Genomic DNA, 12822 nt, shown 5'->3' with positions numbered 1-12822 from the left:
AATGCACAATTGAATCTTTATGGGTAGAAATCCCTTGTGTGGCAGGGAAGACTGTAGTGATAGGAGTATACTACTGTCCACCTGGTCAAGATGGTGAGACTGACAGTGTAATGCTAAGAGAAATTAGGGAAGCTAACCAAATTGGTAGTACGGTAATAATGGGAGACTTCAATTACCTCACAAAAAGACGTCGCAAAAGCCAAAATTTTTTAAATTTTTGTGTGCATAGAATTTATCTCGAAATGTGGACCATCATACCACCCTTGGTTGATTCAGGCAGTAAGCCACACTTTCAACCACAACGGGTCACATTTAATCATCGGTCCAATAAAGTAGAACGCCGGTAAGAGGATTAGGCGACTGAATGCGGCATCAAACACCGTATGAATCAGACGAAAGCAAACATTAAGGTATTTAAACATTGAAGCAATTTTGGCGGGAAGTAACCTTGCACTTTTTTCAAGTCCAGACACTACAACTTTCCGATTAGGACACAGTCCCTGAAGCAGCACAATTGTGAAACGTACGTCGGACTACAGGAGCTCTTAGTTGTATGAGCACCTTCAATCGGAAATCTTCGCCTATAAAGCACGGAAGACAAGGTTTGGAAGCGCGGTGGCGCTCCGTACAAGTAAGTGAAGACAAAAATTCGGAAGTGCGGCGGCGCCCCGCACAAGTAAGGAAATTCCACTTCAAATATATTTACCCTAACATCGTCAAAAATATTTTATTATAAATGGAAAAAAAAAGACCAAAAAAGTAAATTTAATAAAATAGAAAATTGAAGCAATTCAAAAGACTTTATTGGACCGATGATTAAATGTGACCCGTTGTGGTTGAAAGTGTGGCTTACTGCCTGAATCAACCAAGGGTGGTATGATGGTCCACATTTCGAGATAAATTCTATGCACACAAAAATTTAAAAAATTTTGGCTTTTGCGACATCTTTTTGTGAGACAAGTGTGGTTCGTTGCACATTAATTATTAACTGTTTCTGTATAGTAGACTTCAATTACCCCAATATTGACTGGGTAAATGTATCATCGGGACACGCTAGAGAGCTACAGTTCCTGGATGGAATAAATGATAGCTTTATGGATCAATTGGTTCAGGAACCGACAAGAGAGGGAGCAATTTTAGATCTAATTCTCAGTGGAGCACGTGATTTGGTGAGAGAGGTAATGGTTGTGGGGCCGCTTGGCAATAGTGATCTTAATATGATCAAATTTGAATTAATGACTGGAAGGGAGACAGTAAACAAATCCACGGCTCTCGTCCTAAACTTTCAAAAGGGAAACTTTGATAAAATGAGAAAAATAGTTAGAAAAAAACTGAAAGGAGCAGCTACAAAGGTAAAAAGTATGCAAGAAGCGTGGTCATTTAAAAAAAAACCCCAAAAAAAAAACCATCCTAGAAGCACAGTCCAGATGTATTCCACACATTAAGAAAGGTGGAAAGAAGGCAAAATGATTACCGGCATGGTTAAAAGGGGAGGTGAAAGAAGCTATTTTAGCCAAAAGATCTTCATTCAAAATTGGAAGAAGGATCCAACAAGAAAATAGGATAATGCATAAACGTTGGCAAGTTAAATGTAAGACATTGATAAGACAGGCTAAGAGAGAATTTGAAAAGAAGTTGGCCGTAGAGGCAAAAACTCACAGTAAAAACTTTTTAAAATATATCTGAAGCAGAAAGCCTGTGAGGGAATCAGTTGGACCGTTAGATGATCGAGGGGTTAAAGGGGCACTTAGAGAAGATAAGGCCATCACTGAAAGATTAAATGATTTCTTTGCTTCGGTGTTTACTGAAGAGGATGTTGGGGAGGTACCCATACTAGAGACGGTTTTCATGGGTAATGATTCAGATGGACTGAACCAAATCACGGTGAACCTAGAAGATGTGGTAGACCTGATTGACAAACTGAAGAGTAGTAAATTACCTGGACCGGATGGTATACACCCCAGAGTTCTGAAGGAACTAAAAAATGAAATTTCAGACCTATTAGTAAAAATTTGTAACCTATCATTAAAATCATCCATTGTACCTGAAGACTAGAGGATAGTTAATGTAACCCCAATATTTAAAAAGGACTCCAGGGGCGATCCAGGAAACTACAGACCGTTTAGTCTGACTTCAGTGCCAAGAAAAATAGTGGAAAGTGTTCTAAACATCAAAATCACAGAGGAAAATAGTGGAAAATGTTCTAAACATCAAAATCACAGAACATATGGAAAGACATGATTTAATAGAACAAAGTCAGCATGGCTTTACCCAAGGCATGCCTCACAAATCTGCTTCACTTTTTTGAAGGAGTTAATAAACATGTGGATAAAGGTGAACCGGTAGATGTAGTGTACTTGGATTTTCAAAGGGGTTTGACAAAATTCCTCATGAGAGGCTGCTAGGAAATGTAAAAAGTCATGGGATAGGTGGAAATGACCTTTCGTGGATTACAAACTGGCTAAAAGACAGGAAACAGAGAGTAAGATTAAATGGATAATTTTCTCAGTGGAAGGGAGTGGGCAGTGGAGTGCCTCCGGGATCTCTATTGGGACCCTTACTTTTCAATATATTTATAAATGATCTGGAAAGAAATACGACGAGTGAGGTAATCAGATTTGCAGATGATACAAAATTGTTCAGAGTAGTTAAATCACAAGCAGATTGTGATAAATTGCAGGAAGACCTTGTGAGACTGGAAAATTGGGCATCGAAATGGCAGATGAAATTTAATGTGGATAAGTGCAAGGTGATGCATATAGGGAAAAATAACCCATGCCATAGTTACACAATGTTAGGTTCCATATTAGGTGCTACTACCCAAGAAAGAGATCTAAGCGTCATAGTGGATAACACGTTGAAATCGTCGGTTCAGTGTGCTGCGGCAGTCAAAAAAGCAAACAGAATGTTGGGAATTATTAGGAAGGGAATGGTGAATAAAACGGAAAAACTCCTAATGCCTCTGTGTCGCTCCATGGTGAGATTGCACCTTGAATACTGTGTACAATTCTGGTCGCCGCATCTCAAAAAAGATATAATTGCGATGGAGAAGGTAAGGAGAAGGGCTACCAAAATAAGGGGAATGGAACAGCTCCCCTATGAGGAAAGACTAAAGAGGTTAGGACTTTTCAGCTTGGAGAAGAGATGGCTGAGGGAAGATATGATAGATGTGTTTAAAATCATGAGAGGTCTTGAACAGGTAGATATGAATCTGTTATTTACGCTTTCGGATAATAGACTAGGGGGCACTCCATGAAGTTAGCATGTGGCACATTTAAAACTAATTGGAGAAAGTTCTTTTTCACTCAACGCACAATTAAACTCTGGAATTTGTTGCCAGAGGATGTGATTAGTGCAGTTAGTGTAGCTGTGTTTAAGAAAGGATTGGATAAGTTCATGGAGGAGAAATCCATTACCTGCTATTAATTAAGTTGACTTAGAAATTAGCCACTGCTATTACTAGCAATGGTAACATGGAATAGACTTAGTTTTTGGGTACTTGCCAAGTTCTTATGGCCTGGATTGGCCACTGTTGGAAACAGGATGCTGGGCTTGATGGACCCCTGGTCTGACCCAGTATGGCATGTTCTTATGTTCTTATAGCAGCTTCACCTTAACACTCAAAAGACCATTTACTCCTCCTTCCATTTAAACAACAAGGAAGCAAACAAAGTACTCCCTATGAGACCTGATGGCATTTCCTTGTGATTTTCTAATACCCAAACCTTCTGGGGTTAAAATTGGATGTAACTCTTACTGTTTGTCATTCCACTGATGGTGTGGTCAGAAAAGTAGTACCTCAGATCAACTTACTGCAGAGACTGTGCAGTCCTTGAACAATAGTAGCATGGGATCTGTTTACTGTTTGGGATCCTGCCAGGTATTTGTGACCTATATTGGCAACTGTTGGCAACAAGATACTAGGCTTGATGGACCCATAGACTGACCCAGTATAGTAAGTGCTTATGTCATAACTGAAGAGTGGCTTCTACTACTTTACGCTCCTTTGCTTTGTACTTGTGTGCACTCCAGCTGAGCACTACGTGTCTGCGTGGAGTAAGAGTTCACATGCATCAAAGGTGAATACACATCTGAACTGTACAATAAATGGCCACCTACTTTCAGCATCAATTCGTGATTTGCATATTTTGTCAGGCGTTTTACCTATTCTTCTGAGACAGCTAGCTGCAACCAGGGAGGCAGCCTTTAAAGGTGCTAATTATCCAGCTCACCTCCTCCACCATAAAATCTTTGAAACATTGCCGATACATTTTAAGAGCAACAAACCTTTCTTCAGAATAACTCAAGCTGAGAGCTTCTAAGATGGCGCCCTGAACAGACGCACGCAGAGGGAGCTCTAGATTTTTTGCCTGAAACTATTTCCAGCATGCCACATACCAAGCGGAAAGCCAGGGTTCGATGTGGAAAGAGTTCCTCCGCGCCGACTGAGGCTTCCCAGCCGCGTATAGGCAGCTTCTTTGCCGCGCTTCCCCCACCAACGCCGGGAGACCTGGTCGTTGAAGGGGACACCGAGGAGCGAGGATATCCCCCTCTGACCGAAATATCACTGAGTCCTGGCTCACCGACTAGACCGCCGCCGGACAGCAGAGAAGATCGAAGGCAGTTGGAGGCTGCCCCTCCCTTCGAGGAGAGCAATGGAGGGGCAGGGCTGGTGCCGCATGTGAGGACATCGGGGAGACCTGCCGACCTGGAGCAGGGCAGACCGGTCCCGCGAGAAGGAGTGGAGGTTGTGGATTCGGAGCCAGCTTCGGGAGGAGGCCCGTTGAGATCGAGCAAAGGTGCCGGTGAAGTAGTAAGTGGGGGAAGGGAAGCTGAGCCTCAGGAAGTCAAACATTCAGTAATAATGGCTGCCCCAGGGGAAATAACTCTGTCCATGATTTGGAATGCGCTTAAATCTTTAGAGACTGTTATCACAGCTTTAGCCAGTGATGTGCAAAGTATAAAAGTACAGACCGAACAAAATGTTTTAGAATTAGCCATTCAAAAAGAAAAAATGGGAAAAATAGAAGAACGGATGGATGTGGCAGAGAAATTTCAGGCAAATTTGGTTAAAAGTGATACAGAAGCTAGTAAGAGATTAGAAAGAATTGAAAATAGTTTGAGAGCCCACAATCTCAGGTTTATCAATTTTCCTGTTTTCAGAAATATTGCTCCTTTAGATATCCTTTAAAGTGTATGCCTCTCATGTTTTAAAAATTCCTGAAGAAATTAGACCGGTTGTTACAAAAGCTTATTATCTTTTTCCTTCTAACCCTATTCAAAGTAACCAGGAAGAAATATCTTTGCCTGATTTAACAACACTCTTGAATTCGTCGCAAGAAATGGTGGTCACTCAAAGGAGGCCACTATTAGTTTCCTTCGCATTTCTGATGGATAAAAATAATGTCTTTAAGCAGTATTTCAGAAATAACCAAACGTTATTTTTCGGTCAAAAGATTTGGTGCTACCCGGATCTAATTAAACAGACACAACAACGGAGAAATTATTCCTTAACATGAGAGTGGAAGTTCTCCAGAAGGGGGGAACTTTCAAGCTCCAATTTCCATGCAAATGTCATATAAAACTTGGGGAACACAGATATATATATTTGGAACCAGCTCATCTAAGAGACTTTCTGGACTCTCTCAAAGGTGGAGGGTCTCAGGGCGCTTTTTCTGTTTGCCTGTTTGTACTAATTTCAAATTGAATGCTCCTTGTTTCAGCTCTCCCGCTTTTCTTTTATTAAGATTGAGCACTAATAAGACTATTGCCTTACTGAAAATTAGTATCTCTTTAATTTCAATATATTTGTACTCGAGATATTTCTGTCAAGTATTTACTTGTTTATATTCTTAAAATGCAATAAATAAAAAATTAAAATAAAAAAAAAGAATAACTCAAGCTTTATTTTTTTCAGTCAAATGATTGCTAGGATAGGGCTGAATGGACCAGGCTGCAGCAATTGCTCTCCATTTTTTTATCCCTTCATTTTATAGATTGCAACGTAAGGAGTAGTGCATTTAAATTATCTGCAAATGGGTATTGGGCATTTCGTTTCCTGCATGTATAGTTGGGATTTTTGTATCTTCACAGTTTGTGAATATGGAGATATGCAAATGACTGACCATCTGGTGGAGGAGTACCCTATTAATTGTCTCTTGAAGGAAGGTGGGCTTCGTTCAGCTAGATCACCATTGTTGCACTGAACTGGACTGAACTTAGCCAAATTGTTATGTTTTGTTATGTTTTGTTTATATTTTGTGTTTTGTTTATATTTTGTGTTAATGTATGAATTATATTTGTACTATATTTAATTTGCCTTGGGCAGTTAATAAGGATTTTTAAATAAATATCGGACTGCTGAGAAGAAATCTCTTAATTTATACGGAAGAAAAAAATGAAGAGTTTATCAATTCCTGTACACATGTACAAGAGAAACAGATTTCTGTCAAGCATGTAGTTATCAGATTCATGTGGGGTCCCTTATCTAAAACTTTCCATACATGAATTGCTGGGACACAAAGCTATTGAAATTCCTTTTCGGGGCATTTAACTTCTATGAGCTCAAATACCTGATTTGGAAGGTTGGGGTAGATGCAATGAGCTTAAGACCCTAATGAATGGGCTTGCCTTACACCAAATATCATCTTGACAAGGTGGCGTTGGAATTACTCTTTATGCAAGCAATTGGTCTTCCAATATTTTTTTTTCCATGCTACTGTGCCCATAAGGGAGAAGCTTCCCATTAGGGTGGAGCAATAAGTAAAGATCAGTGCAGTTCAAATGATGGAAACAGTAACCGATTTCAGGTCAGTAGCCATTGAAGATAGTATCAGATCTGTAATGTTTAGTCCATACATTCAACTTAACAGTATTTAGACATTGTGTCTCATTGGGACTCTAGGTTTAGCTTTTCAGTGTAGGAAGAATTGTTCTCAGAAAAATGCTTATTTTTGATGGTTTATCTCCTGGGTTGTCTTTCTGTTTTAAAATATGTATATTTAAACCACTGTTATATATTTTTATATGTATGTAAAGCACAGATGCATATTACACCTTTTATATGTACTCTCTTAGTTAACTAATGGCAAGTTGCACATTTAAGACTAATCGGAGAAAATTATTTTTCACTCAATGCACAATTAAGCTCTGGAATTTGTTGCCAGAGGATGTGGTTAGTGCAGTTAGTGTAGCTGGGTTTAAAAAAGGATTGGATAAGTTCTTGGAGGAGAAATCCATTAACTGCTATTTATCAAGTTGACTTAGGGAATAGCTCAAGCTATTAATTGCATCAGTAGCATGGGATCTTCTTGGTGTTTGGGTAATTGCCAGGTTCTTGCGGCCTGGTTTGGCCTCTGTTGGAAACAGGATGCTGGACTTGATGGACCCTTGGTCTGACCCAGCATGACAATTTCTTATGTTCTTATTGATATAATGTGACTCGTTAATTTTATGAAATGAGCACTTACTTGCCTATAAATGCTGTTCTCTGACGATAACATTGTTATTTTATTTATTTATTTATTTGAGTTTTTTCTATACCGGCATTCACGGAGTTCGTATCATGTCGGTTTACATAAAACAAGGGGTGATCAATAAATTATAAACGTACATAACTATAACATGAGAGTATACATTTGCAAAATATAACAAATTATAACAAGTGCGCAGAAAAAGCAGTTACAATAAAACAAGGATGGTTCTAACTGGGAGTTGAAGAAGAGGATGATAGAAGTTTAACAAGAAGCAGAACGTGCAGTGGTTGGTAAGTCTGTATCAGTTTAGTGGGTGATAATCAGTCTTGCTGTGTTTGGTGGGAGAGCATCAGTCAGGGTCCGGAAAGGCTTTCTTGAACAGTCATGTCTTAAGTCTCTTTCTGAAGGTTGGAAGACATGGTTCCTGTCGTAATTCTAAGGGGATTGAGTTCCATAGTGGGGGGGACCTGCTGTAGAGAAAGCCCTGTCTCTCAGTGTTATATGTTGGGTGGTATTGGCGTGTGGTACCTGTAGATATTCTCTGTACGCTTCTCTGATGGGTCTGTTGGAGGAGTGTTTTTTGAGAGCTATTTGTAGATTGAGAGGAGCTAGTCCATGAATATTTTTGAAGATTGTGGTGAGGGACTTATGGATTATTCTGTAGTGGATTGGCAGCCAGTGAAGGTCTTTTAAGTACTGGCGTAATGTGATCTCTTCTCCTCTTGTTCGTTAGGATTCTTGCTGCAGTGATCTGAATCATTTGGAGAGGTTTGGTATGGGATGATGGGAGGCCTAGTAGAATAGCGTTGCAGTAATCTATTTTCGCAAAGATTATTGCTTGGAGCACTGTTTTGTAATCATGGAAATGAAATAGGGGTTTTATTCTTTTTAATGTGTGTAGTTTGTGGAAGCAGTCTTTAGTTGTTTGATTAATAAATGATTTTAGGTTTAGTCGGTTGTCTATCGAAACTCCTAGATCTCTTACTTTTGAGATTTGTAAGTTGGCTGGTGGGTTCGTGGAGATTTTGCAGTTATCTGGAGAGATTAGCAGGAATTCACTTTTTGATTGGTTAAGAATTAGGTTTAAGCTGGATAGAAGGTCATTAATTTCTTGAAAACAGTTTTCCCACAATTCTAGAGTTTTGTTGATGGATTCTTTAAGGGGGATCACAATCTGGACGTCGTCGGCATAAATAAAGTGTATTAGGTTCAATTTGTTTAGAAGTTGGCAAAGCGGGAGAAGATATAAGTTGAAGAGTGTTGGTGAGAGAGAGGAACCCTGAGGAACTCCTTGTGAAGATGGGTATCTATGGGATTCTTTGTTGTGGATTTTAACTTTGAAACCTCTGTTCTCTAAGAAAGTCTTGAACCAAGTCAGCGCTGATCCTGCAATACCAATGTTCGCCAGCTGGTTTAGTAATATGGCGTGGTTTACAGTGTTGAAGGCCGCCAATAGATCTAATAGGATCAATAGGAAGGCCTGTCCTTTGTCGAGGCCCAAAGTCAGGTAGTCCGTGAGTGAAATGAGTAGTGATTCGGTACTTGAGGCTTTTCTGAAACCGAATTGAGTAGGGAATAGAATTTTGTGTTCTTCTATGTAATCCGATAGTTGCGTGTTTACTAGTTTCTCCATCACCTTGGCAATGAAAGGAAGATTGGAAATTGGACGGTAGCTGTTAGGATCTTTGGGGTCCAGATTAGGTTTCTTGAGAAGCGGTTTGATGGATGCTAGTTTAAGGTCATCTGGATAGTAACCCTGGGTGAATGAGCAGTTTATGATTTCCGCTAGAGTTTTGTTTATGGTGTCTGGGATTAGAAGTAGTAATTTAGATGGGATTTGGTCGAAGGGATGGTAATAGTAATGCAATCCTCTTCCTGTTTTATAAATTCTAATATAAGACTTGGAAGATGGTCCTTCCAACCAGGTATGTGTCAGATTCTATGACTGTTGAGCGTGACTAATATTAAGAGTCCAGAAGTTTACAAATAAGTGGTTACCTTTTAAATCAGCCCATTTGACAACACTCTACTAAATATCTGACAACTTATAGAGCTAAACTTTAGCCAGATAAATTGACTGCTTGCTACAGTGTTGAGTACCTCGTGGTTCCCAAATTTTTAGCTTTAGCTGCTACATTACTTCTTGGTTTCATCACACGAACCTTGTCTGTCCACAGGTTTCAACACTGTAGTGATAGTCAATATATTGACTCACTATTGACTCTAGTTGCTCACTATTGACTCTAGTTAAATGTGAACTGATGATGTAAAGGCATGAAACTCTTTATTCCTTTGCTAGTCCAATGAACCATCTAGCCTCCGGCTTCTGCTTTATATTGAAATCACTACAGTGATATCACTGTAGTGATTTTAATATCACTTTCAATATCACTTTCAATTGACTATCACTACAACACTGTAGTGATAGTCAGTATATTGACTATCACTACAGTGTTGAAACCTGTGGACAGACAAGGTTCGTGTGATGAAACCAAGAAGTAATGTAGCAGCTAAAGCTAAATATTTGGGAACCACGAGGTACTCAAATTGACTGCTTGCTGCACTGTTATCTGGCTAAAGTTTAGCTCTATAAGTTGTCAGATATTTAGTAGAGTGTTGTCAAATGGGCTAACTGATGAATATAGCTACATAAAGTCCTAGTTAGCTGGATAACTTTATCCCTAACTTTAGGATTGATCTCCCTCATGACCAGACTTAACTGGGTAAGTTATCTGGCTAACTTAACTCCACACTGGAACGTCCTCCAGAATGCCTTGAATTTATGCAGCTAAACAGTTAGCTGGATAAATTGGAGGCATTCAGAGTGGCAGGAAATTTAAAACCTGTGATTTGTCGGCTAAGCTCAAAACTTGGCCAGATAAACCACCTGAATATTGAACCCCATGAGTCTGGCAGTACAGCACATGTTGTAAAGGAAGTAAGTAAATAAGTTAATGACAGAGCAGCCTTCTTTATATAGACATATCAGCTACTTTTCTGGTCCTTTGCAAGTGATGCTTTTTCACCAATATGAAATAGAGTACTACATAGGCATTTTTTTTGTTCTATTAATATTTTGTTTGCATATAAGAGAAATTCTTTAAAATGTCTTTCTGTCTCTCTCTCTTTCTGTAGATGAGTGCCAAAAGATTTTAATGTGGTGCTTGTGTTGCTTATACAGTAAAGAACCACAAAATCCTGTGGAACTGAAAGCCAACGAATGGATATGGGTAAGAGGCATGAATCCTTCCATGAACTGCTTTGAATTAAAGTGATTATGTAAAGGTGTTTTGTCCATCTGGGTGAAGGTAGCATGCCATTTCAGAAACCTCTCTGGGGACAGTATACACCACACTGTTACAGTACTTTTATTGGTATTGTGGCTGTATGTGGACTCTCATATGCTGTATCCTCATTATAATTGCCATGTGAGGTTGTTTTCAGGGTCTTCTTGCTTGGGCAGGGTATGCTGGTAAAACCAGTGTCAAGTCTCAGGGTGAAAGCAGAGATGAGACCTGACCTCTATAGCAGCACCTGCTCACTGGCCAAAGAGCTGTATTGTGAGGAGGCGTCTAGGATGTAGAACCAGAAAACTGGGAAGATAGTGAATATTGCTTGTTATGGCTAGCTGATGAGTGGTTGGATGGAAGGAAGGAAAGAAGTGTAAAGTTTTCAGGCCCAGTTGGCAGCTTCACTCTTTAAACAACAAGTAAAATGTAATTCTCAGAATGGAAGCATGCATACTTGTACTGCAAAGAGTTAAACTGCATGGTAATCAAAGCCGTGTAGGTAAATGTCTAGCCTGTGGAGAAAAAAAAAGGAAAGAGAGAGACTCAGAGTTGCTAGTTGGTTGAGAACGTTGGCATATGTTTTCTTGCCCAACATTTTTCTCTAGGCCATTACATTTTTCTCCTATTGTTCCAAGTAAAATTTTAGGTTACATTGTTAATGCTTAATAACTACTAAGTTTATTTCAAAATAAAACGACGTATAAAAAAAGGTAGGTGAGCTGAAAAATGAAAAACTACTGTAAATGATTTCATTTCATTTTTCTGATGTCATCTTAGTATGCTTTCTCTTTCATATTGGACCTGTTGATTGGTGGTAGGAGTAGATAACAGAAATTTGAACCTAAGCTTTGTCTTCTCTTTTCAGCCCTTTATATGTTTAAATGTCATCTTCCTTCAGATGCAATTGATGTATTTTTAAGGTTTCTTTTCCTTTTTTGCCGGGTTTCCCCTGACTTAACATACGAGCTTCCAGACAAGTTTAGAACCTGCTCCAATCCCTCACTGCCATTTGTAAATGTGGGGGAGAGATGGGGCCAAAGCCAAGGTGTTTTGTCTTTTTATTTGCAGCCATTGGGGAATTTTCCCCGATTAGGCCTCACATGCCTCCTTGTGCAAATCAACCGTGGTAGTCCTTCATAGATTGCCTAAAACTCTAACTCCCTTAGGAACTTGGTACATGTACCTTGTGCATCCCATCTGTATGTGTCTTCATGGTGTGTTAGCTAGAATTCCCTTCCACCTCAGAGGTGTGCATGCTGTTAGTCTTGATGAAAGAAGCCCTTGGTCTGGGGAACAGAGTCAGGTCTTCCACATGGCAGCGCTGTCAGGCTAACTTGCCAAGGCTTCTTTTTCAGTAATTATTTTGACCATCATTAATTTCATCATTTAGTTAGTACATGTGCAGTCTGTTCTGTCTAAGACTGGAAAGTTGTAATTGATGGAGTATACAAAATATCCAAATGCATTCCATTGTGTATGTATGGGTGTTCAATCTTCAGACCTTTCTATCTCCTCTCATTAACTCAATTCTTTCTCCTTTCCTTTCCTCTGCTTGATCTACCCTTCCCCCAACAAGTCTCAGTCATCCCCCTTAGTGTCCTCCCAGCATTCCCTTCAACCTTAATGTTGGCCTGCCTGCCTCCCTCCATTTATGGCTCCCCTTTTAGCTGCTCATTTCTTTATCTCAAAACAGTTCTCTTATTTGTGTGGGGTTTTTTTTGCATGTGTGTGGAATGAAGAAATGATTTTCAGTAACTTGAAGAGAAACAAAACTGGGACTTTGAGCTGCTGGCTGGCAGTGTTGCTGCCTGGTGGCTTGGCAGCCAGTTTACAAGCTGAGTGGTTGGGCAACAGACTTCAACGAAACCCAAAATGTGCACGTGAGTCTGTCGGTACTGTCCATAAATTCCACAGAGTGAAGATTTCAGTCATTCAAAAGTTCCAAATTTATTAAAGGCTTCAAGAGTTAACACATTAGCATCAAGGTCATGCCCCAGCACAGTCGGTGCTTCGCTGGAGGAGCTGTGTCAGGAGGTATAATGTAGGCAGAAAACATT

The 12822-nt window shown here is 39.7% G+C and overlaps 1 protein-coding gene across 4 annotated transcripts in view; it reads left to right on the top strand.

The window, feature by feature from the left end:
* FANCC (FA complementation group C) overlaps nt 1–12822 on the top strand; it is a 566530-nt gene that overhangs the window by 95016 nt on the left and 458692 nt on the right. For all 4 annotated transcript variants that reach the window (XM_029617560.1, XM_029617551.1, XM_029617542.1 and 1 more), the window contains one exon: nt 10611–10705. In XM_029617560.1, the coding sequence (XP_029473420.1) occupies nt 10611–10705 (95 nt within the window). The remainder of the gene's footprint in view (nt 1–10610; nt 10706–12822) is intronic.

The sequence above is a fragment of the Rhinatrema bivittatum genome, chromosome 1, assembly GCF_901001135.1.
Source record: "Rhinatrema bivittatum chromosome 1, aRhiBiv1.1, whole genome shotgun sequence".
In the NCBI taxonomy this organism is placed as follows: Eukaryota; Metazoa; Chordata; class Amphibia; order Gymnophiona; family Rhinatrematidae; genus Rhinatrema; species Rhinatrema bivittatum.
The sequence above is the reverse complement of the archived record's forward strand: the minus strand, read 5'-3'. Positions and strand labels throughout refer to the sequence as shown.